We start from the raw sequence: 26876 nt of genomic DNA, 5'->3' as shown, positions 1-26876 counted from the left end.
GCTGCAACCCTGTGCACAGTGGCAAACTGATTGGAAACGAATTCAGAACTGCAAAACTCACGCCCGCACGCAGAAGGACCCCTTCCTTCCCAGTCGGATCCCTCCTTCCACTCAGGGTCAGACTCCCCAACATATCTGCACGTCGGGTCGGCCTGCTCGACCCCGCCCGGCCCGCCTCCGGCCCCGCCCCTTGTGCCCCCCCTCCCGGTTTGCCCGCCTCTGGCCCCGCCTTCGGGGGAGGGGGGCCGAGCGAGCTGTCGCCGCCCTCGCCTGGGAGCTGCGAGGCTTCAGTAACCCTGCAGCAGTAGCCACCTCTGTCGCTGCGGAGCTGCTTGTCTCCGGTTGCTGCTGAGCCGCGTTCGGAGCCCTGCCGAGGAGGCTGCAGCCGCAGCCAGGAGCCCGCAGCCCGCGCCCGAGCCCGCAGCCGCCGCCGAGGGCGCCCCAGGCCGCGCCATGGTGAAGGTGACGTTCAACTCGGCTCTGGCCCAGAAGGAGGCCAAGAAGGACGAGCCCAAGAGCGGAGAGGAGGCGCTCATCATCCCCCCCGACACCGTCGCGGTGGACTGCAAGGTCCGAGGGCCAGGGCTCGGGGGAGAGGGCGCTGGGCCCGAGGGGAGAGCTGGCGGGGCCGGGGCGGCTCTGCGCCCGAGGAGGCGCGGGACAGGCTCCCCGAGAGGGCCGACCTCTCCTTTTTCGCAGGCTGCTCCCCTTTCTTGTCCGGCGCAGCTTCTTTGTGAGAAAGTGCGTGTGCAGAAAGCGGAGCCGGGAGCTGGGGCTTGGGGGAGGCCTGGAGCGAGGAGGCCCGTTGGAGAACTGTGCCGAGCGCACGGTCGTTGGTGCAGTCGGGGAATGTGCGTGGGGCCGGGACTGGGTTCGTTGGACCTGGAGCCCAGCGACGACATGCAAAACAACAAAAACAACAACAGAGTTTGGCACTTCCTCCCAGTATAAATAATGTGCCTAAAATGGCTGACATCATAACAAGCCTAAACCTCTCTTGCTTCTTACTTTCGTTTCCAGGCTAAACAGCCCTTGGACTAAGTCTGGCTCCTGTAAGCCTCTCAATTTTAAAAGCCTTTTCTTCTTCACCTCCTCATTTCCCACGGCCTTTCGGTATTGGCAGACGAAGTTCACGGTGGGGTCTGGAGACGGGGCAAGGGAGCGGGTGAGGGGAGAAAGCAAGGTGACGGTCTGCTCAGTTGGTTCTGGCTGTTAATTTATAATTAAAGCACATATGCCCGGTGAAGATCAGTAATTACTATGTGGATGTTAGTGTAAAACCGACAATTAATTTTAAATTATATCAGTATCTTTACGAGAACCCCTTACGCTAAGTGAAACTAAACGTTGAGAAACTTGTCCTATGTCCCTTTTTAAATGGTCCTTAATTTTAGAAAAATCTCTCTTTTAACCCTAAGCAAAAATCACGAAAGGAACCATAATTGTGCTAAGTTTTAGTGCTTACAATAATATCATTTGAGACATGATGGTAATTGTCGCAGAAGTTAAATAGGAAAGCCTCACAGCCTCTTTCTACCAGATCTTTATTTAGGCTGCTAAAATTTAATCCTAGAGAAATTAATTGTAGAAGTTATTTAGGTTGCATCGTTTATTTCTGAATTTTTCGTTAGCATTTTTCCAGACCTGTTATAAGTAGGGTGTTTTAACTAATTTAAAACTGAGTTTTAACTTTAAAAAAATAGTTTGTGCAGGTATGAGTAATAAGCATTTTTTATATGGTCTAATGAAAATTACTGCTATTCAAAGGAAAACACACTGTAACAAAGTGTGTGAAAAATAACATGGTTTGGACGTGCCTGTACTCATTTTTTGGAAATATTCTAGTTAAAAACACAAACACAAGGAGTTGATTTTTAAATGACTGCCTTGCCCTGAAATAGGAAGTGGACTGATTCCCTAAAAGGATTAAGAGTTTTGGTATTGGTATTGTTTTCCTGAATCCATTGCAAATAGTCCTGGTCTTAAGAGAAAATGTTTGGAATCCACAGAGGATAATTCCTGCAGCAAATTATTATCTTAGCTCTATGTTTATCTAACATTCATTGTACCTAAAATAGATAGGTGGTCAAGTGCCTGGTCATAACAGACTGAAATACTTATATATAGAGATTAGGTAGATTTTAATCCTTTGTCCATCTTTTCAAAAATCCTATAAACATATATAACTCCTCCCATTTAAAAAATAGAGAAAGCATCGGATGGCGTTACTTCAGAAAGCTTTTCCCTGTCCTGTAGTGAAGGAGATTTGACACTCTGGACAGAAATCAGAGTTAATTTACTGGACAGCTTTAAATGTGACTTTTCACATTTTCATTCATTTCTGAAATGGGGACTGCACATTTTCAAAATTTCTCAAAGTTCCACCGTATCCAAATATTATGGTCAGAGCAGCAGTAAGAGTAACTATTCATAGGTCTGTGCTTTGTTTTCCCAGATCTCCATATCCAAATTAAAATACTGGAATTAAGCTGTGAGGGCCCGAGTCTTCCTTCCTTTATAACCACATAGCAGTCGTGGATGGATTTGGCAGATAATGCAATGACGAAATCTTTTTCTAGCTATACGCTCAAAGATTTCTTCAGTGAGTGACAAAATAGTGCTCTGCATTAAAAGTGGAATCCTTATAATCAGTATCTTAACAGTAAATGAAGACCTTAATAACAGACGGTCATGAAAGACTTTGCTATCTCTTCATCTGAGATCCTGGGCCGTGATTACATAATGTTCTCTGGCTCTTTGGGGTGACGATATGGTAACCGCTGAGTTAGACTCTGAGTTCTGCACAGAATCAGCCTTCCTGTGTTTGCCTAGGGCATTTCCTTGCCTGGTTGGTCGAGAGGATCCAGTTAAGCTAGTTAGGAGCCAGAACTCCAGAACAAGAACTTAGAATACCTTTAACTCTCCTTGACCACAGTATTCCGAAGACCATGGTGTCTCAAAACGCACTCTTTAAGGATCGCCTGTTCTGGGGTCATCTGGAATTGTGGTTTTAAGATGCAGATTCTTCAAGGCTTATGCCATAAAAATTCTCATCACTCCAGTCAGCTGGCTTATGTAGCACCCATTCCAATACTTTCACACTGCTGCTATCTTTTGCTATTTCTTTAGCTCCTTTCTCACTGCAGGGTGAGAAACCTCTGGAAACAGGTCCATCTCCCCATTTTTCAAAGCTATCTTTTCAGTAGCTATTAACCCCAACAGCCATGTCTTGATTGTATTATTTCAACTAGCTTCCTCTGTTGTAACCTTTCCCCACATGTTTCTCTTTAACTGTTTTCACCTTCCTCCACCTGTCCTAATTGGCACAGAGCTATCAAGCACGACCTCTGTTTCGTATGACAGAGGTGAATTTGAAATTATATGCATGGTTTATGTTCTAGGCGGCTGTTCATTCATGAGTGTTTGTGTCTTTAACTTTGGAAAATGGTTTGTCACATAGGTGCACGTATCAAAGAAAATATTCAATGTCCTGAGTCTGATGTCCCAATTTTGTCATTCTCCAACTGCTTGATCTTGGGCTTAAGTTTTCAGATTTCTTTATCTCTAAGATGACGGGCTAGGACCAGATGGTCTCTAAAGGACTCTTCCCATTTTAAAATTCTATGAAAATGCTAGAATTACATAATTATATTTGGCAGGAATCGAATTGTTTTCACTGTGAAAAATAACAACTACCTCCTCACCCTATCCAGACTGTTGCCCTTCTTCCTCCCCCGATCGGCTTGTTACATTCCTTCCTCATATTAGTAGCCGTGGGTCACAGAGAAAGGAGATAGATAGAGGTATTATGTAATCAGCTAAATTTTCCTTTTGGGTTAACCTCCCTGTAGAACAGTAGTTGTCAATAATTCTTTGTTGTCATGCCTCGTTAGGAAATGCCTTTCCCAAGGTCAGGCCTTGAAGAAGGTCAAGTTTGCTTCGTAGTTACCCCTGCAAGCTGTTTTGCTGAGAGTGTTGCTTCTCCTCAACCCCGCATTGGGGGTGTAGTTGTAGACATCCTTAAAAGGAAGAGGAAAGTAAAGTGCTCTTGGAGGGGAGACGATGGGGCAGGAGGGACGCCTAAGAAGTGAAGGACTGCTAACTCGGCAAGTTCTAAGTTATGCATCACAAAATGGCTATTTGGATGCCAGTCCTTTCCGCTTTCTGGCATTTCCTTTTGCATAAGCAGGGCTGATGGGTTTGGTAATTTAGCTTTTCGCTGGTGCTGGTATTCTTCCTATTTTTCGGCTTGAGGTTCAGGGGAGGAGGAGGAGGAACATCAAATATGATGACATTTACTGAAATGTTTCCGTCTTTAGAGCAGGGATTGAGAGCTTTGTTCCTTTTAACAAAAGTGCGTATCATTACCCAGTTGTGTAATTTCGTGCTTGTAAACATTGGCCAGTGGAAAAACCGCAGTTCAGTTCTGCATGAGGGTATTGAGGTCTGCGATGGGGGGTTCGTGCTGGGAGATGAATTAATCGGCCCTGTGCATACCGAGTGACTTGGCAGGACCTCCTGTGTGCACGTGCTTCATGGGCTCCTGCTGCTGCTGCAGAAATTGGACAAGATTGCAGGTGGAGACGGGTCACCTGCTCGGGGTCTTCCCAGTGTTATCTTAAGTATATTTTCTTCGGATGAGACAGAAGAAGTATATTATTCTTGGCAAAGTCATAAATCTGTAAGACATGATAGAATTCAGCTCTGCCATGTAAGAAGTTTGAGTGAATAGAAGTATTGTTTTAATACTTTTGGAACACATGGGACAGGCCTTTTAAAATTGATTTAGAATTAGAAAGTTTTCACTGGGAGTTCCCCTTGTGGCGCAGCAGAAATGAATCTGATTAACAACCATGAGGTTGTGGGTTCAATCCCTGGCCTCGCTCAGTGGGTGAAGGATCCGGCGTTGCTGTGAGCTGTGGTGTAGGTCACTAGTAGCTGTAACTCCGATTCCACCCCTAGCCTGGGAACTTCCATATGCCATGGGTGCGGCCCTAAAAACCAAAAAAAAAAAAAAAGTTTTCATTGGATAGTGCCAAAGCTTGATGTAAGGTGGGACATTTTATTTCTCTTATTTGTTCTTTCATACCATACCTTAAATATCAGGAGTGTCTGTCTAAAAGGCATTTTCTTTTTCCAAAAGGAAAATGCTTTCTGAAGTCATACTGTAACTTCTTAGATTCCTTTGTATATCATGATGTCAGTAGACGAAAAGCCAGAAAATTTGTCTTCAAAATGACATCAGTGAATCCATCCTCTTAAACTTTCTGGTAAACTTGGCACTTTTTATTACTTCTTAGACTAAAGGAGTTAAGGACTTTGCCGTCAAAGGACTTTTTCAGGCCGTAACTGCTGCCCCTTAAAATAAAGGATTTGAATTTGACGGTGCTGAATTTATGAATGTGATGGTTTTTGTCTATAGAAAGTTGTAACACTGGAGCTATGTTTTCAAGAAGCTTATGTGTAAAGAGTTATTTCCTGGCTCTCTTATTTTCTTTGCAAAGAGCTTAACAATGAAAGTTTTATAGGGTAGATGACTGAAAGTTGAAAATTAGAAATACTGTTTATAGCTATGACCCTAAGAACATCATTAAAAAATCATTTAATTGTGATTATCCCCTTTAATCAGTATTTATGATACATATACTTAATAGCTTTAAAGAAATCTGCAGTATAATCCTATTTATGTGTTACCAACAGTTTTAAATGATTGAAGATTTTTTGAGCTCCTTAATTTATCAGAGGAGAAAAAGAACTTTATGAAATATTTCTATAATTCTGCCATTCGGGAAAATCAAGTAAGAATTAGCATAGGCTTTTTATTTTTAAACAGGAATTTCAGTCTTGAGTTTCAGAAATGAAAAAATTATTCTTGTTTTTATGATAGAGGGATGTTTTAATTTTTCATTTAGTACTTATCTTTTAATGTTGCTTGTATAACTTAGAGCTAATGTATATTTGTGAGAAGAGAAATTAATGTTGAAATTAAATTTGCTCAATTTATAAATCATAAACATTTTCAAGTGAAATATGTAAGGAGTTTATTTGGGATATTAACACTAGGTATGGAGTTAGGTATTTAATACTTTTGAAATAGCTACATAAGCCTTTTTTGGCATGGTTGAATTTCATATTTTAAAAAGTGAGAAGTTTTAATGGCGTTTTATATATTTGAATGTTTAACTTGTAATGCTAAGATTTTTTTTTTGTCTTTTTGCCTTTTTTGTTGTTGTAGTTGTAGTTGTTGTTGCTGTTGCTATTTCTTGGGCTGCTCCCGCGGCATATGGAGGTTCCCAGGCTAGGGGTCGAATCAGAGCTGTCGCCGCCGGCCTACACCAGAGCCACAGCAACGCGGGATCCGAGCCGCATCTGCAACCTACACCACAGCTCACGGCAACGCCGGATCGTTAACCCACTGAGCAAGGGCAGGGACCGAACCCGCAACCTCATGGTTCCTAGTCGGATTCGTTAACCACTGCACCACGACGGGAACTCCTGTTTTAGCATTTTGATGCCACTGCTCCATTAATTTGTAGTCTAATGCCATTCTGATTTCTGGTTCTTCGAATAGGACCAGTTTTTGTTTGTTTGTTTTTTTAACCCCCCGCTTGAGGTTTTTTTCTTTACACTTTCATAATTTCTATTTACATATGTTGTCTTCTGTCATTCATTTTCATTCCCTGGCTTAAGGTTTATTTATCCCTTTACTGTCACTCTGTTGAGCTTTCAGGAGGAAGGAAAGATAACCATTTAACTGGAAATCGAAATAGGTCTTTCAACTCAGCTGTCTTGATAGTTTTAGGAATTATTAGAAAATTTCCTTTAACATTAAAAATGGGCTTAATGATAATTAATAATAGATTATAGTGAAAGCTGTAAGCATTATTATTAGCACTAGTTTAAGGTCAGACAGGATGACCTAAAATGAGGCATCTTCTGTCTCCCTTTTTAATGTTCCAAAATCATCTTCATGAGTAACTTTAGAGACAACTTATTCACTACCAACTTTGTGATTTTTGCTTTGTGGCTTTATTCCTCTAACTTGACTTGGCTATTTTTGTAATTCATGTCTAACCTTTTTCATTGATTTTGAAATGCTTATATGCTCGTGTGCCTGAGTTATTTTCCTTTATTGTTTTTTGCTTTATGTGCATATGCTTTTAATACTTTTGTTCCTGTCCTTTGTAATTTTATGAATAATAGATAAACTTCTATTAATTTTGTGAACAGAATAATAACAATACTACTGTTTTAATAGTTAGCATGTAGTGCTTACTCTAAGTGTGGCTCAATTTAAGTAAACCCATTATGATAGGAAGAATCTGTAGAAATTCAGGCTGTATCATTTCTGGTTGGATGGGAGTATTATCCAGTTGTAACATGGTGTCACTTATTACCAGAGTTTATTTGCTTAATCTGTTATTTAGTTAGGTCGCAGACCTAACAGCTCCATGATTTTCCTTCGTGAAGGTGTACATGGAGTCAGATGACATTCTGTTTGTATTCTTTGATAGTGCAAAAATAATTGTACCTAATTCTCCTGGGCTTCATTAAATTTATTTGTGAAGTGATGTATTGGACTAAATGGTCTTCCATGGTTCTTTCATAAAAGATCTTTTTTTGTGTGTGTCTTTTTAGGGCCGTGCCTGTGGCATATGCAAGTTCCCAGACTAGGGGTCGAATTGGAGCTACAGCTGATGGCCTACACCACAGCCACAGCCACTCGGGATCCGAGCCACGTCTGTGACCTACACCTACACCACAGCTCACAGCAATGCCACATCCTTAACCCACTCAGTAGGGTAGGGATCAAACCCGCATCCTCATGGATACTAGTCGGTTTCTGATTCTGCTGAGCCACAACGGGAACTCCAGAAGATCTTTAGGCACCTGCTGCATGTCCAGACCCTGTACTAGGAATTTAAGTATTACTAAGCACCTCGATGTTCAAGAAATCCCTGGTGTAACAGAGAAATTATGTCATCCAAATTAATCACAACCTACTTAGATGTCCGTACCTGCTTTCAAAAGAAAACCATACCCCTGGATCCAAGAACCAGGAGCGTGGTGGAATAAGGGAGCAGGATCTAATGACTACTTAGTGCTTAGTGTACATGCATCTGGTGCCTGGCATAAGGTCAGAGTACTTTCGCATGTTCACTGTAGAGACGCAGATCTCTCTGATCTTAAGAACTGGAATTATTTTTTCTAGTAGTCATTTTGTGTAACTTTCACATTTCTAAACGTGGTGGAAGGTATAACTTTCCACATTTGAATTCTTTTATACTTTTAGAAGAACATACTTGGAATTTTCTTGTCAAAAGTTCTGCATTTTAAAAGGAATCACTCATATTTGAATATAATATGTGTAATTATCTCGTCGAATGCCATTAAAATCCAAGATTTATACAAAAATGAGTCCAGAACAGGTGTGCTTCCTCCCCCCTCTAACCTTGACACCTAACTTTGTAATAAATTATAGAATAGAGCATTCCTATTATGCCTAAAATTTTTAGGAAGACAGCTGATATTCTTTTGGGGAACAATACAAACTCATGATACAGCCAGTGGCAGAAGAAATATACCTTACCATTTTGCCTATCCCTGGTAAAGTCTATTATTTATTTATTTATTTTTATTTATTTATTTATTTTCCTTTTTAGGGCCACACCTGCAGCATATGGAGGTTCCCAGGCTAGGGGTCTAATCAGAGCTGCAGCTGCCAGCCTGCGCCACAGCCACAGCAACACCAGATCCTTAACCCACTGAGCGAGGCCAGGGATCAAACCCGCATCCTCATGGTTCCTAGACGGATTTGTTTCTGCTGTGCCACACCAGGAGCTCCAGGAAGTCTATTGTTAACAGTAAATAACATTTGTATATGGTGCCGTTATTTGTATATAATGCTTATTAGTGCTAATCTAGGCTTTTGTTTTGATTGCCCGGCAACGTTACATCTCACCAATGTAGGTTTGAAAACCTGCTGAAATTTCATAAAGTATTATGACTAGTACACTCGTCTTCAGTGTCGATTGAACAAACATTATATAGAAGTGAAGGTCATCTTTTAATGTATGTAAAAAAAGATTTTTAAGGTATTTCTATATAAATCTGCTGTGTACTAGATATAGATACTCTCCTTGTCCCTAATGATATGAAAAGTGATTAAGTTCCAACCTAGCACTAAAAGCCTTTACAGCCTGATTTTTTTTTTTTAAGTTCTGACCTATTTTTTTTTTTTAACCTAGGCCTGTGCTAATTTTATTTTATTTTATTTTATTTATTTATTTTTTTTGTCTTTTTGGCATTTCTTGGGCCGTTCCCATGGCATATGGAGGTTCCCAGGCTAGGGGTCCAATCGGAGCTGTAGCCGCCGGCCTACGCCAGAGCCACAGCAACACAGGATCCAAGCTGCGTCTGCAGCCTACACCACAGCTCACAGCAACACCGGATCGTTAACCCACTGAGCAAGACCAGGGATTGAACCTGCAACCTCATGGTTCCTAGTCGGATTCGTTAACCACTGTGCCACGACGGGAACTCCCCTGTGCTAATTTTATATAATGCCAATAATTTGGTTCAGATTTCTCATTGTAGTTAAATTGTTATGCAATAACTGTACATTTTTAATTTTTTTGTTCCCGTTTTGCTGCTTGTGTTTTGTAGGATTGGTTACTAAAAAAGGACTATAATGAGAAATTGTTATATAGACATCATAATTTTAGACTAGTTTCTCTTTTTAAAAATCCTTTCCTATTCCAAGAGCAAAATAATACAATAACTTTATTATCCGCATAATGCTAATCTCTTGGAAAACTGCTCCCTTTTGCATTTCAGACATAAGATTGCTTATGTGGATTCTCTCACTACAGTTGAGATAGTAGCAGTAGTACTTGAAAAGACAAACGAGAGAGCACAATTGAGATTACTGATTTAAATGAACAAGAGAAAATGCAAACAAATGTTTGGTGTCCTTAGAGATTTTAGCTTCTCAGCCATTTTTGTGTTTAACATATAGCAAAACACTTAATGCTAGTAATAACGCACAGGTTGCTGGATCATGTCTCTGGTGCTTCCATGCTGGGGAAAGAAATCTAATGTAGAAGCCAGGTGAGCAGAACATGTACCAGTGGTTGAGTGAATGGCACTGGTATTCGGGTATTCACTGGAGCGATTGCCTACATAACTTCCGTGGTTCAAAGAGTATAGTTACAAAAACATTTTGGACAATTTAAAAGTAGATCTTAAACGATGACCAAGGTTTTTGTTTGTTATTTTTTCATTCTTACTGGAATAAGAAATGATTTATTTTTCTCTCCAGTGATGTCTCACTTGGCGTTTTTGGTATTCTGCTCTGGATCACTTTTTATTGGCTTCAACCCCAGCACATACTTGTTTCAGCTTATCTTTCCCAGCTAAGTCAGGTGGGGTGGGGACAATACTAATAGCTGTCACTTACTGAGCACATACTATTTACTGTGTGCCAAGCGGTGACCTGAATGCTTCCCAGGTCTTTCCGCATTTACTCCCCACAATAACCCTATGAGATAGTGATGAGTGATTAAACAGAGAAGCTAAAATACCAGCTGTCCATCTGTTTCCCACCCTCCAAAATGTTATTTCTTATCTACTCTCCACCTTTTCATCCCTGTCTGTCTGCTTTTTCGTACAGGTTTGAATCTTTTTCTGCTTTTTAGTGTCATTTCATGGGGTCTTAGGAAGAAAACCTTGTTCTTGCTCCTCATAAGTTAGGAAAGGAGAGGAATTTGAGTTTACGGGTGGAGTATTAGTTACATACTGAAAATTTCAGCCTTTTCAGCGATAGACTTGTTAATTTTGACAAATGTTTAAGGTTGTTTAATCACCACAGTCAAGATGCAGAATATTTTCCTTACCGAAAAACATTCTTCCATGCCTCTTTGTAGTCAGCCCCGTGTCTCACACCTGTCCTGTTTTCTGTTCCTATGGTTTTACCTTTTCCAGACCCTCGCAGGGATGGTACTGTACTGTGGGTAGCCTCATGTCGTTTTCATCATTTCTGTCCCGAGAACTGGGTGTTGTCTAGAACAGCACTTTGATTCCTGTAGCTCTTGGACCACGGTCTTTTGGGGTTGTTTTGTTTTTGCTTTCTTTAGGGCCGCACCTGCGGCATATGGAAGTTCCTAGGCTAGGGGTCGAATCGGATGGAGCTGCAGCTGCTGACCTCCATCATAGCCACAGCAGCACCAGATCTGAGCTGCATCTGCGACCTACCCTGAAGCTCACAGCAACACTGGATCCTTAACCCGCTGAGCAAGGCCAGGGATCAAACTCACAACCTCATGGTCACTACTTGGGTTTGTTACTGCTGAGCCACAACGGGAACTCCGGGACCATGGTCTTCTTGGGGCTTTTCCAGTATCAGCGCCTCTCTGTCACTGTTTTTGGATTACTTATACCATTCCTGTTTGGATTTGTTCTTTGTAAAAGAGTACCTGTTCTGTCATTTGAAGGATTAAACTGTTTCTTTCATTGTTAATCCCAGTCTCTAAAGCCCAAGAACTCAAAATCCTTTAGATGGAGAAATGGTTTAAGATTAGGTTCTCAGAAGGACGCATACCCAGTCATAGCTGGAAATGAAGATCTAGATTTAAAACCAGGCAACATTGTAGAAAGGAACTTGGTATATTTGGGGTTTCTTTTTAGGGCCACACCTGTGGCAAATGGAAGTTCTCAGGTTAGGGGTCAAATCAGAGCTTCAGCTGCCGGCCTACACCACAGCTCATGGCAACTTCAGATCCTTAACACGTTGATCGAGGCCAGGAATCGGATCCTCATCCTCATGGATACTACTTGGGTTCGTTACTGCTGAGCCACAGCAGGCACTCCCGGAACTTGGTATATTGGGGCAGTTCCCTGATGGCCCAGCAGTTTAAGGAATCCAGCATTAGTCACCACTGCAGGGGCTGAGGTTGCTGCTGTGACGAGGGTTTGATCTCTGGCCCACAAACTTCTACATGCCTTGGGTGGGGACAAAAAAACAAACAGAAAACTTGGTGTATTTGCTCTTCACTGGGAAGAAAAATGAGGAGGGAGGAGTTGAGAAAACTAGACCATTAAAGTGAAATCTTTTTGTGACTGTTTGAATTATTAGATTTTTTTTAATGCTGGCAGCTAGTTCTATATTGTGGGAAACAGTGTACAAGCCAAACAGCACATCCGTGGGCAGCGGGCCTGTGCATCCTCCTATTTATCCATATTACTGAATGTGATGTTTTATAGTACATGTTTTTAAATAACTAAATTGACTTCTCAGGATGTAGTAGCTCATACTACTGTGAGTTGAATAAATTGTATTTGTTCTTTTCTGTATTTCTCTTTTATATTTAAAGTGTTTTTATGCCATACCTTTTTTTTCTTTCTTTTTTAATGATTTTTATTTTTTCCATCATAGCTGGTTTACAGTGTTCTGTCAGTTTTCTACTGTGTAGCAAGGTGACCCCGTCACACATATATACATTCTTTTTCTCAGATTGCCGTGCTGCATTGAGTGACTAGATAGAGTTCCCAGTGCTATACAGCAGGATCTATCTTCCTTTCTTTCTTTTTCTTTCTCACTTTCTTTCTTTGTCTTTCTTCTTCTTCTTCTTTTTTTTTTTTTTGTAGGAATTGTAACCCTAAGAGATATTTTCCTCTTTAATATTCTGGTTCCTAAAGCACTGTTGTTGCTTTTGTTCTAGTAAGGCTAAATGGTATTTCTGGGAGCTCTGAAAAAAAATGTATCTTTATTCATTCTACAAAGAAGACTCCCATAGAGCTGCCAAAGGATGGGAAGTGAGTTGATAGTATGGGAACAGAATAGAAATTATATGAAACCCTTGCATTTTGTCTGAGTTAGGTTTATGATTGAAGCGCCTTTACTGAAGCCTCTCAGGGAACTGATCACGGTGACCTAATTCTTAACTAAGTGAAGTACCAGAACAAAATTTATCCTTCATTTGGCTTAGGATATAACTTGCGAAGTAATTTTGTTATCATATGATAAGATTGATTTGAACCAGGCAGTAGTACAGTTGCAGGAGTGAGAATGCCGTTGAAGCTGTTTCTTTCTGTACCTGCTGTCCAGGGGTGATTATAGGCCAGCCTGTGCTTCAGTGTCTTCATTTATAAACTGGGGTAAAAACTTGAGCTTTTAGGAAGATTAATGAGATGGTAATTGTCCAGCACCTGTGGGACTTCTGTTACCTTACCAGCATAATTTAAGGTGCACCAGTTTCATTACAGGGCAAGGGAAGGAGATGACTGTGACTGTTTTAAATTAGGCCAAGAAACGTTACACACCCCAGTGGAGATGTTCTTGTTTGTGACTGGTTTTCCTTTTTCTTGTTGATTTTTGTTATTGTTTGTTAATTATTAAATAAGCCAAGCATAGCAGAAACAAAAGAGCATTTATATGTAGTACCATTATATGTTTTTTTCTTTTTATTAAATTAAATTAGTGACAGCACTGATGGCGTGTGGGAGTTCCCCCGCCAGGGACTGAATCCAAGCCACAGCTGTGCCACAGCCGCGGCAGTGTTGGGGCCACTGTATCAGGCAGGGGATAGAACCTGCGCCTCTGCAGTGACCTCAGCCGCTGCAGTTGGATTCTGAACTCACTGCACCACAGCAGGAACTCTCACTTTTTGTATGTTTTTTTAAGTGTTAAATGTATTTATTATCCAGCTTGACTTTTTTTGGTGTTTTTTGGTTCAGCATTATGTTTCTGAGATTAATCTTAAAATCAACAGTACTGGTTCACTTTGTTTAAACTTACTATATGAACTTATAGGCGTTCCCGTCATGGCTCAGTGGTTAACGAATCCGACTAGGAACCGTGAGGTTGAGGGTTTGATCCCTGGCCTCGCTCAGTGGGTTAAGGATCCGGCATTGCCGTGAGCTGTGGTGTAGGTCACAGACACGGCTCGGATCCCGCGTTGCTGTGGCTCTGGTGTAGGCCGGTGGCTACAGCTCCGATTAGACCCCTAGCCTGGGAACCTCCATATGCTGCAGGTGTGGCCCCAGAAATGGCAAAAAAAAAAAAAAAAAAGACTAAATAAATAAATAAATGAACTTATAATATTTTATCCTTTACTTGATAGGCATTTAGACTTTTAGGTCACTTCCAATTTTTTTCTTAATGACACTTCTGCAGTCATCATTATTAAGCTGCTTTTTCTGTACAGAAGTGTTTATCTAGAGTTATATTGCTAGGGATGGAGTTGTAAGATAGATATACAATTAAAAATATGTGTATTTTTAATTTTATTAGATACTACCAGATTGTTTTCTGATAACCAGCTCCCATTGACTTTGGAAAAGCCCAGTCCCCATTGTTCCACACTTTTCCCAGTACTTGGTGGTGGTAAATTTTCTCTTACTGCCTGGTATGTAGAAACTCAGTTGACTTTTTTTCCCCTCGTTCCCCATATTGCAATGTAATTTACATGCAGTAACGTACACCTATTTTCTGGGTACAACTTGACTGAATTTATGATACCCACCATCAGTCAAGATATGAAGCATTTTCATCCCCATAAAAAATTTCCTCTTGTCCCTTCCATCTTTCTTTCACCATGACAACCACTGAGCTGTTTTTGTCATTATAGTTTTGCCATTTCAGAGACAGTCTTGTGTTTTGGAATTTTTTCACTCTAATGTTTTTGTTTGGTTTTGTTTTATAGCCACACCTGTGGCATGTGGAAGTTCCCAGGCTAGGGAGCAAACCTGCACCTCCATAGTGACCCAAGCCACTGCAGTCAGATTCTTAACCCACGGTGCCACAGCAGGAACTCCCACTATAATGTCTTTGAGAGTCAGTATGAATATACTACAATTTATTTATTCATTCATCAGTTAGTGGATATTTGTATTGTTTGCGGTTTGGAGCTATTATGAATAATGATGCTCTGATTATTTATGTGTAAATGTTTGACTCAGTTAATTTTTAATTGCTGATCTCCAGCAATTTTGCTAAACTAGTTTGAATAATGTGACTTTTTCAGATTTTCTACGTAGACAATTATATCATTTACATATAATGATAGCTTTGTATAATTTTTCTAACCTTTATGTCTGTTACATTCTGTCGTTTGTGTACTACCTAGGATCTCTAGTACAGTGCTGACTGAACAAAGAATTCATTTTAGTGGGCATCGCTCAATTCGTGACTTAAGAGAGTATGATACGGTTCTGAAGTTTCACCGTTAAACGTGAGGGCTGCCATAGATTTTTAATCATTAGCCTTTTTCATGTTAAAGTATTTCACCTCTTCTAGTTTGCTGGGAGATTTTGTTCTGAATGGGACTGACAGTGTGTCAAGTGCATTTTCTACATATTTTGAGATGGTCATGGGGTTTTTCTTAAATCTTCTATGTGGCTTTTTTCTCTAAGCTTATTACTCTTTCCAAGGTTTAAAATTTAATCATTGGGAATACACTTTTAATAAATCACTTAGGTTAAAGTTTTTAAAACCTAAGTTAAAGTTTTTTAAACCTAAGTTAAAAACTTTTCTGTCTTGAATGTACTTGAATCCCTTCTCCGTGACTCAGACTGTAATAGGGAACATAATTTATCTGTCATGCGTACTGTTAATTTTGACTGTAAATTGCTTAAGAGATGAGCCATGCCTTAATTACATTTGAGTTTCCCACAGGATCTAGCAAATAACAGGTCCTTAATGTTGAACCAGGCTAAGTACTTAGGGCACCTATACTTAGCTAAAGAACCACAGTCTCTTGTGCGTCATAAATTCTTATATTGCCCCCCACCTTCATTATGCTGGCTGCTCTTTTTGTCTTTTGGAGCCACACCCAAGGCATATGGAGGTTCCCAGGCTAGGGGTCTAATCAGAGCTACAGCTGCTGACCTACACCACAGCCACAGCAACGCCAGATCCGAGCCATGTCTACAACCTACACCACAGCTCACAGAAACACCAGATTCTTAACCCACTGAGCGAGGCCAGGGATCAAATCTGCATCCTGGATACTAGTCAGATTCATTTCCGCTGACCCATGATGGGAACTCCATGCTGGCTGCTTTTGTAACTTCTGGACTCACTAGAAAACTAAACAACCATGCTTTTTAAAAATTTTTCTAAATTTTATTCACTCATCAGGTATTTGTTGAGTGCCAACTAAGTACCAAGGTTGGCTTTGTGGCACCATACTAACCTTAGGGAAATTTAGACTAAAAAGATTATGAGATTGAAGACCTGATGCCTCTTTGGTGAAACAGATGATTATTGTAGCACATGGACTTTGGGTCCATAATTTGGTGATTCAGATTCTTACTTCCTTTTTTTTTTTTTGTCTTTTTAGGGCTGCACCCGCAGCATATGGAGGTTCCCAGGCTAGGGGTCAAATTGGAGCCATAGCCACCGGCCTACGCCACAGCCACAGCAATGCCAGATCCAAGGCACATCTGTGACTTACTCTCCAGCCTGCAGCAATGGTAGATCCTTAACCCAATGAGCAAGGCCACAGATCAAACCTGCATCCTCATGGATGGATGCCAGGTTCTTAACCCACTGAGACAATGGGAACTCCCAGATTCTTATACCCTGATTCTTAAGTCATGGTTCACGTTGTTGAGGTACTGAGCAAATGACATGTGAATAAGTGAAGATTTTGTAAGTTAGATTCTTTTGAGAAATGTAATTTTTGTATTTTATTGTCAGAGTCCTGGAATGTGATTTTTGAATGGAGAGGAGGATTCAGACTTCCTAGCATGATACACAAAGTCCCTTTATGATTTGCCCCAGAACCTCTCCATTCTCATGTTGTGTACCCCTCGCCACCATAACTGGGAACTCCAGCCGCAGCACACATGGCCCTGAGAGATGTCATGCGTTCTGGCCCCGTGATTTTATACATTCTTCGCCCTACGTATTTGCTGCTTAACTCTGTCTTCTGTGTAAATAAGAAGTATATATCCTTCATCCCCTCCAGTATTTTCTCCGCGGAGGTCTTCCCCACATCCTCCTGTGCTCTGTACATTCTCCTGTTAGAGCCTATATCATATTTATGTTCTCTTTGTATATTTATTTTCCAGGCAGGGGCTATAGACACAGTGCCTAGCACAGCTCTTGGCACATAGGAGACATTTATAATTTATTCTTGATAATATTGTTTGTTGACCATTTAGAAATGTTAGATCCAAAGGTCTGGATGCGTGTCATCGGTCTCACAGTTGGGGCTGCGTGTTCTTCTACAGGTGTCTGCCCTTGCTCTCTGGCTGTTCCTTTCTGTGCTCCTAGAGGAGAGAGCCTGCCAAACAGGCAGGCCTTGTACACGCATTTGACTGTCTCAGCAGCTGATAGCAACTGTTTAGCAATGACTATTTCCATCTGTCATTTCCATCTCCCCACCCTGCCTCTACCCTCAGATTAATTATGCTGGGGACTGTGTCTTATCTCTTTCGATATTTGTGTCAGATAAGGGCTCAAGCCAAACACTCTGTGTACTTTATCATCCAGGTTTCATAACACCGTATGATTCCATGGAATTCTTGTAACTTTCTGTTCACAGATGGGCTATCTTGTATGGCTTGATAAGTTCCTCTCGGTTTGTTTTTTTTTTTTTTCCTCAGTACACACTGCTTCCTTTCATATGCTTGTTTTTTTTTATTATTAGTACTTAATGAATTTTATTACATATATAGGTGTACAACAATCATCACAACCAAATTTTACAGCATGTCCATCCCAAACCCTCAGTGCATGCCCTGTTGTCTTAAATATACACCTCCCACAGCAAAGTGTGACACTCTCTCGCAGTGTCCAGACCCATCCTTAGATTGAAAGGCATTTGCTCTGCAGTGTTCAATTCTGTGTTTATACCTCAAGCAACCTAGGCACCTTAAATTGTTCTTGGTTGGCTGCGATGTCCGGGGTGGGCTTTTCCCTGGTGGTGTCAAGTTAAAATTCTTCCTCTTAGAATGGAGAACTTAAGCTTAGCTTGCAGTCTTTCCTAACTGAATTCTCGCTTCAGCCCTCTCCATCGCTGATTATGCAGTTTTCATTCCTAACTTTTAACTTATAGCCTGTTTATCTATGGAGACATAGGTCAAGTTTACTTTCTCCCTTAATCCATCCCGTATTGAGTTTTCCAAGTAAAGGGTAGCCTCATATGCTTGAGAGGCTGTACACATGTACAGCTTATTAGAACGTCTTTTATTATGTTGGTCCCAAGTCAACTGGGGACTTTCTTTCACTTTCTGTACTATTTCCTGAGCCACTAGTTCAGCAGCAGATCTCATTTCTTTCTCGGCTCTTTGCACATGAACCTGGGCGTGTTATTCCTTTCACATTCCTTTCAAATAAGCAAGAAAGTTAGGGGAGTTCCCATCGTGACGCAGCGGAAACGAATCTGACTAGCATCCATGAGGTTGTGGATTCGATCCCTGGCCTCACTCAGTGGGTTAAGGATGTGGTGGCGTTGCTGTGAGCTGTGGTGTAGGTCGCAGATGCGGCTTGGATCCCGTGTTGCTGTGGCTGTGGTGTAGGCCAGCAGCTATAGCTCTGATTAGACCCCTAGCCTGTGAACCTCCATATGCCAAGGGTGCGGCCCTAAAACAAAACAAAACAAAAAAAGAAGATAAGTGTATTAACTCTGAAGTGACAGAGTAGAGGGACTGAGTTAAAGGGGCAAGGAGTGCGTCTAAGGACTGTGAATATCCTGACCCTAGATGATGTTCCAGTGCTAAATTATTTCCTTGATTGGGTCAAAATTAGAATTCTAACAACTGTATGCTAGTTGGGTGTCTCTTAATAAGTTTTTCTTACTGACTCTTTCCTCAGTTTTCTACAGCTTCTATCTTAAAAATGAAGAATTTTATCAAGAAGTGGAGTTATAGGATTATTTCTAGATACGTGTGTCCTACTTTTTTGAGATTCTAGTTATTTAAAGAATCTGCTTAATATTATTTGGTCTGTCCCTGATTTTTTGTTAATTTTTCTTATGTTTGGTTAGGAGTGGCTTGGTATCTAGCATGGAATATTAACTCCTTGTAGCAGGCTAACACATAATTTTATAAATAATCTCATGTACATGGAAGATATAATAATACACAAGTCCCAGCATCATAATATTGCATCGTGGAGTTGTATCATAGCCATCTCTGGATTTTTAAATGTTAGAAGCTATTTTAATCATCACCAAAAGTTAAAAGAAAAGAGAGACAAACACAGAAAAGGGAGAGTGTTAAGTGTGTTACTTATTGCTCTAGAGATATCGATAGCTGGTGGGCTGTTGAAAGTTAGAAGAAGGCGACACTCTCCCAAGGGACTGGTGTTTTAGCTCAAGAGGCAATTGTGCTGAGTCCTGGCACCACCACGTAATCATTACTGGGTGGATTTTGGTTAGAGACCTCGCTCTTTGGTCTTTTTTGGCTTGGGCGGGGACGGCGGATGGACGGACAACTATGCCCATGACACAAGTTCCAGGGCCAGGCACTGAACCCTTGAGTGACAGAAGTGACAACACTGATTCCTCAAGCACTAGGTCTTTATATCTTTTTTTTTTTTAGGGCTGCACCCACAGCATATGGAAATTCCCAGGCGAGGGGTCAAATTGGAGCTGCAGCTGCCAGCCACAGCCACAGCAACGCCAAATCCAAGCCATGTCTGTGACCTACACCATAGCTCACAGCAATGCTGGATCTTTAACCCTCTGAGCAAGGCCAGGGATCAAACCCGGCATCCTCATGGATAGTAGTCGGGTTTGTTACCACTGAGTCACAATGGGAACTCCTATATCTTTGTTTGTGTAATAATAATCTTTAAAGTTTCTTAAACAGTCTTGATGTTTCTGTGATTCTGACTAGAGCTAAGATATTGACTATCAGTCTTTTTCATATTTTAGGACCCAGATGAAGTGGTACCAGTTGGCCAAAGAAGAGCCTGGTGTTGGTGCATGTGCTTTGGCCTGGCATTTATGCTTGCAGGTGTCATTCTAGGAGGAGCATACCTGTACAAATATTTTGCACTTCAAGTAAGTGGGAAAATGGTAAGGACGTTTTTTGCCTTTGCTTCACATGTGTTAGAAAATTGGCCCAGGAGTTCCTGTTGTGGCTCAGTGGTTAACGAATCCGACTAGGAACCATTAGGTTATGGGTTCAATCCCTGGCCTTGCTCAGTGGGTTAAGGATCCAGCATTCCCATGAGCCGTGGTGTAGGTTGCAGATGCGGCTCGGGTTGGCATTGCTGTGGCTCTGGTGTAGCTCCGATTTGACCCCTAGCCTAGGAACCTCCATGTGCCATGGGAGTGGCCCGAGAAATGGCAAAAAGACAGAAAAAAAAAAAGAAAATTGGCCCAAACTTGTTCTAGGTCTGTACTTTTTTCTGTGACCTTTAGCCAAAATGATGGTCCTCCTAAGGTTGTGTTTCAAAATCTCCTGAACAAATGGAAGATAACATAAGAAAAAGAATGTATATACATGTAAGACTGGGCCATTTTGCTGTACAGCAGAAATTGGCACAACATTGTAAATCAACTGTACTTTAATAAAAAAAATAATAAATTAAAAAAAAAATCACCCACAGAACAAGGATGACCAAAATAGGGCCGGGGGGAGGGGGGGGGGTAAAAAAAGAAAAAAACTCCTGAACGTAAGTTTGCTGAGCCAGCTAAAAAGTCACTAGAAGTGGAATAACACTGTTTTGAAATGTTTCTGGAGTTCCCTGGTGGCTTAGCAGTTAAAGGATCCATTGTTGTCACTGCTGTGGTACAGGTTCAATCCCTGGGCCAGGAACTTCCACATGTCACAGGCACAGCAAAAAAAAAAAAGAAAGAAATGTTGTTGACTAAAGGGTATAGATTGTGGATGATTTTTCAAAATTGTCTAACCCTCAACTTTCCAACCATAATTAATGGCTAAGTTATAATATTTTTAATTGCCAGTTGAATAAATAAACTAGCCACAAGTGTCATATTAATAGATTACAGTTTGATAGACATTTGGGCGTCCCCATAAAATTCTGCTCCTGAGTCCAGAGTATACTCATTCCAGTTTTTTACAAGAAATGTATTTTTGATATAAGAAAATCATTTGCAGTTCCACTGTCCAGAAGTAATATTTGTTGACCTAGCATTTTGTTATATGCTCCTAATATTTATTATATGCACTTTTTTAAAAAATCAATCTTTATAATGATTTGCTGTAATCTGATGTTTTCCACTTAATTATGATATATTTTTAAGGAAAAATCCAAACTACCTGTATGCTTGTGGAAATTTCAGAAAAACTAAACTATCCCTCTTTTAGCTGATGAGAAAAATCATGTAATTGGTGAATTACATTTTAAAAGTATATTCTTTCAGAAAAACATTATTAGTTTCTGAATATATTCTTTTATAAAAAATAAGGCCTACAGGTAGAAATAGGCCTATGTGTTTCTTCAAATTTACTTGTCACCAGGTGGATAATTGCCTTTATATTCTATTTTTGTCAAACACAGAAAGTAAAGGAGGAATCAGCTGCTTTTCTCCTTCTGAAGCCTTTTTTTTTTTTTTAAACAATACTTCAAAACCTGATCTTACAGGAAGAATGTGTTAACTCTGTAATTAAAGTGTCTGGCTTGTCATGTAAAAGTAAGAGTTTGCAAGCAAAGTGCTACTTAGATAAAGGTGGCAGCTTAAGTAATGCTTGCATTTAAAAGCCTGTCTCCCACTGCGTTGCTAAAGCAGTGTTTAAACTCTCCATAGCCAGATGACGTCTACTATTGTGGAATAAAGTACATCAAGGATGATGTCATCTTAAATGAGCCTCCTGCAAACGCCCCTGCCGCCCGCTACCAGACCATCGAGGAAAATATTAAGATCTTCGAGGAAGATGGGGTCGAGTTCATCAGCGTGCCTGTCCCAGAGTTTGCGGACAGCGACCCTGCCAACATTGTGCATGACTTTAACAAGGTGAGCCCAGGGCCCCCTGAACTGTTCCTTAATGGATGCTTTTGTAGTTTTCGCTTCAACATTTGCTAATTTATTCTGTTTACGATGCACTTTTAACTTTAAAACAAGGTGGACCAGGGAGTTCCCATTGTGGTGCAGCGGAAACAAATCTGACTAGTATCCATGAAGCTGTGGGTTCCGTCCCTGGCCTCATTTAATGGGTTAAGAATCCAGCATTGCCATGAGCTGTGGTATAGGTCACAGATGTAGCTCAGATCCCAAGTTGCTATGGCTGTGGTGTAGGCTGGCAGCTGTAGCTTCAATTCGACCCCTAGCCTGGGAACTTCCATATGCCATGGGTATAGCCCTAAAAAGCAAAAATGAAATGAAATGAAATAAAATAACTAAAAAAAAAACAAAAAAAAGTGGACTAGAGTTTCCTTGATCCTGCAAGATAAAATGCAACATCTGATGGGCTCTTTGAAGCTGACCCTCAGTGAACCTGGCCTTCTCTCGCCCTGCCTTCCTTCCCCAGGCCTTGCTGTTGTAACACATACCCCATGCTATTCCTCCTTTGGTAATCAGTTGCCATTATTTCCTGTATGCCCCTCATTTTCTTTTTCTTTTTTTTACTCAATGAATTTTATTACATTTGTAGTTGTACAGCAGTCATCACAACCCAATTTTATAGCATTTCCATCCCAAACCCTCAGCCGATTCCCCAACCCTGCAGCCTGTCTCCTTTGGAAACCATAAGTTTTTCAAAGTCTGAATCAGTATTTGTTCTGCAAAAAAGTTCATTGTGTCCTTTTTTTAGATTCCATAGGTAAGTGATAGCATATGACATTGGTGTCTCACTCTCTAATTTCAATTAGCATGATAATTTCTAGGTCCATCCATGTTGTTGCAAATGCCATTATTTCTTTCCTTTTAATGGCTGAGTAATATCCCAGTGTTTATATGGACTACATCTTCTTTATTCATTCTTCGGTTGATGGGCATTTAGGTTGTTTCCATGTCTTGGCTATTGTATACAGTGCCACAATGACCATTGGAATACATGTATCGTTTTTAGTCATGGTTTTCTCTGGATAGTTGCCCAGGAGTGGGATTGCTGGATCAAATGGTAGTTCTGTTTTTAGTTTTCTGAGGAATCTCCAAGATTTTTCCATATGTTCTTCTTCTCACAGATTATCGTAAAAAATCCAGTTGCTGCCTTTTTGTTTATCTGTAATCTTCACATATTAATCTAACAAAAATGTATCTTTTTCTTCCCAGAAACTCACGGCTTATTTAGATCTTAACCTGGATAAGTGCTATGTGATTCCTCTGAACACTTCCATTGTTATGCCACCCAGAAACCTACTGGAGTTACTTATTAACATAAAGGTATAAACATTTCTAATATTTCTTTTAATGATGCTGTTGCAGCATCTTAGAATTCCCTGTTGACAGATTAGCCCTATGGGAGCCCATCTTTCTGGAAATATAGCCAATAGACATTTTATAAAGAGGAACTAAGACTCATAGTTTTGCATTTTTTCCATGTCTTTTTTTTTTTAATATTTTGCTTTCGAAATTAAAATACAACTTCTTGAATTATATTTAAGTTTTCCTAAAGGGCCGGAGAATAAATAGTAGGCTTTTAAGAAATAAGTCTATGTTGTAACTGTTACTCATTTTGATGCCATAGGCAATATATAAACAAATGGGCAGGACTGTATTCCAATAAAACTTTATTTATAAAAACAGATGGTGGGTGATAGTTTGCCAGCCGCTGTTCTGTACTGTAATCTCTAAGAATTGTGTCTCTTTTCCTTGTCTGTTCAATATCTCCTTTGAGATATTTGTGTAATATGTTTTTTCCCAAATGTAGGCTGGGACCTACCTGCCTCAGTCCTATTTGATCCATGAACACATGGTTATCACTGATCGCATTGAAAACATCGATCACCTGGGTTTCTATATTTATCGACTGTGCCATGACAAGGAAACTTACAAACTGCAGCGCAAAGAAACCGTTAAAGGTAATACTTTTTAATGTTAAACTGTTGGCCAAAAAAGTTTGTTTCATTTCATTGAGTTAGATTGAGATGTAAGCTAGTCATTGTTACCAATACGTTTGCCATGAGTGAGAAAATAAAACTTTATGGTATACTATAGGATAATTCTAGATTCCTGAAGAATCGTTTTAATTCTAATTCTACTCTTTTTGAAGGGAGAGGATAGGTGACTAGGAGATGTCATTTCCTTGAGGTGGTGTTATCTCACTTTCTGTGTCGTCACGCAGTCAGTCCAATGTCCTCTCTTACCATCTGGTTCAGCCAGTATGTGTGAGGGTTCTTCTCATCCAGAGAGTTTTTAGAGGAGCTCTTCAGGTGTAGCCTTAGGGATCTTAAGCAGAGTTGGCCTCTTGGATCGCATTGAAGATAGCCACAGGTTAGTTAGAAAGGAATTTGACTGAAGAATTAAGAGCATGGACACAACTAATGTGTCTTCACCAAATCATTTAACCTTTATTTATTTTCTCACATGATGACGTTTCTCCACAGTTCTTTTCAAGATCATTGTAAAAATAAAATGAAAAGGAGTTCCCACTGTGGCCCAGTGGTTAACGAATCCGACCAGGAACCATGAGGTTGCGGGTTCGATCCCTGACCTTGCTCAGTGGGTTAACGATCCGGCGTTGCCGTGAGCTGTGGTGTAGGTTGCAGATGTGGCTCAGATCCCTCATTGCTGTGGCTGTGGTGTAGGCCGGTGGCTACAGCTCCGATTAGACCCCTAGCCTGGGAACCTCCATGTGCCACAGGAGTGGCCCAAGAAAATGGCAAAAAGACAAAAAATTAAAATTAAAAAAAAAAAATGAAAATACATGTGACAGAGCTTTAGAAAGTAAAAAGTGCCAGGTAGATATACGGTGGTGTGATTTCTTTGTGGCACCTACAGTGCTTTCCTAGCTTTTTTTTTTTAATTTAATTTAATTTTATTATTATTATTATTTTTTGTCTTTTTGCCTTTTCTGGGGCCACTCCCTCGGCATATGGAGGTTCCCAGGCTAGGGGTCAAATCGGAGCTGTAGCCGCTTGCCTACACCAGAGCCACAGCAACGCGAGATCTGAGCCACGTCTGCAACCTACACCACAGCTCACAGCAACACTGGATCCTTAACCCGTTGAGAGAGGCCAGGGATCGAACCTGCATCCTCATGGCTAAGCCACAAGGAGAACGCCTCTGTTAGCACTTTTGATGATACTGTTCTCCCACCTTGGGGCTGACGAGTCACCTGAAACCTGTTGCTTGATTTCTTACATTTTAAAAGGATCTTTATGGTCCTAATTTTTTTAAAAGTCACAGTTTTACATATAACAAAATAACCCTTTTTAATATGCTGTTCTGAGTTTCAACATATCACCACCACAGTCAAGGGTGTAATAATACTTTAAATAATACTGTTCTATTTCCACTACCTTCAAGGTCAGAAGTTTATATGCATGGCATTATTATTGTTACTGGTATCTGTTAAGATACTTAGTTCAGAGAAGAGTGGGAAATTATTTTCTGCAGCATTAAAAAAAATCAAAAAATAAAAAATGGGAATTCTGGGCGTAGCGGAAATAATCCGACTAAGAACCATGAGGGTGTGGATTCAGTCCCTGGCCTCACTCAGTGGGTTGAGGATCCGGCATCGCCATGAACTGTGGTGTAGATCGCAGATGTGGCTCGGATTTGGCATGGCTGTGGCTGTGGCATAGGCTGGCAGCTGCAGCTCCGATTCAACCCCTAGCCTAGGAACCTCCATATGCCGCGGGTGCGGCCCTAAAAAGCCAAAAAAAAAAAAAGTTAATGGAATATTATAATAACTGAAGATTAATATGAATATTTATGGATGAAGAACCAGGAATTTAAACAATTCTTCCTTCCGAACAGGTATTCAGAAACGCGAAGCCAGCAATTGTGCTACAATTCGGCATTTTGAAAACAAATTTGCCGTCGAAACTTTAATTTGTTCTTGAACAGTCAAGAAAAACATTATGGAGAAAACTTAATACACAGCATAACCCCACCCTTTGTATTTTGTGCAGTGATTATTTTTTAAAATCTTCTTTCATGTAAGTAGCAAACAGGGCTTCACTATCTTTTCATCTCATTGATTCAATTAAAACCATTACCTTTTAAAAATCTTTTTTCCTTTCCAAGTGTGGTGTCTTTTATCTTGAATTAGTAGTTGTATGAAGTCATAGGTAATAGTACGCTTCACCATAGACCTTTAGGTGTTAAGAAGAATTCAGATTTCCTTAATTCATTTATCCAGATTTTTATGTTTTAATTATGCATTTTCAAGAGGAGGGGTTATCTAATAATCAGATATATGCATATGTAAAAATGGACCACAGTGACTTATTTGTAGTTGTTGCCCTGCTACTTGGTTTGTTAGAGCATTTGAACACACATTTTGATTTTCCTCTAATTAAAATGTGCAGTATTTTCAGTGTCATATTTAACTATTTAGAGTATAATTTCCACCTCGATGTTTTAATATCCTAGGCATCTGCTGTAATGATATTTTAGAAAATGTTTGGAATTTAAGAAATAACCTGTATTACCAATTTGTATAATCTATACTGTGCAACAGAATATAAATATCACAAAGTCGTTTGACTAAAGGACTGTGTGTTGTTTTTCCCGTATAATAAAGCCAAAGAACAGTTCGGTTCTTCCTATCTTGAGATAACCCATGTTAACAAAGAAACTATTCCTTGACAATCCAGTTCTCTATACACAGGGAGTAAAGTCAAAGGTTGTTTTGAAAACTAAAAACAAGCTTTTAAAATCACTACATTCTTCATGGATACTATTAAAGTAACATCTAAGGTGGAACGTTGAAAGATGCTGTGTAAACTTTTCAAAATAATGCTTTTGTATTTAATGGAAGGGCTATCATTAAAGCTAAACTTTCCCAGGGGC

At 40.3% G+C, this 26876-nt stretch overlaps 1 protein-coding gene across 2 annotated transcripts; it reads left to right on the top strand.

The window, feature by feature from the left end:
• Positions 1-234: 234 nt before the first annotated feature.
• On the top strand, positions 235-26570 carry ITM2B (integral membrane protein 2B). Of its 2 annotated transcripts, none has more exons than XM_047755976.1 (6): positions 235-570; positions 19884-20012; positions 21726-21932; positions 23190-23300; positions 23788-23938; positions 25839-26570. In XM_047755976.1, exons 1-6 carry the CDS (start codon positions 454-456, stop codon positions 25922-25924), a joined length of 801 nt encoding a protein of 266 aa, XP_047611932.1. In that variant the 5' UTR covers positions 235-453; the 3' UTR covers positions 25925-26570. The 2 variants fall into 2 exon arrangements, with proteins under 2 accessions (XP_047611932.1, XP_047611931.1); XM_047755975.1 differs by having other exon boundaries at positions 274-570; positions 19884-20027.
• Positions 26571-26876: the final 306 nt, after the last annotated feature.

The sequence above is a fragment of the Phacochoerus africanus genome, chromosome 13 (assembly GCF_016906955.1).
Source record: "Phacochoerus africanus isolate WHEZ1 chromosome 13, ROS_Pafr_v1, whole genome shotgun sequence".
In the NCBI taxonomy this organism is placed as follows: domain Eukaryota; kingdom Metazoa; phylum Chordata; class Mammalia; order Artiodactyla; family Suidae; genus Phacochoerus; species Phacochoerus africanus.
The sequence above is the reverse complement of the archived record's forward strand: the minus strand, read 5'-3'. Positions and strand labels throughout refer to the sequence as shown.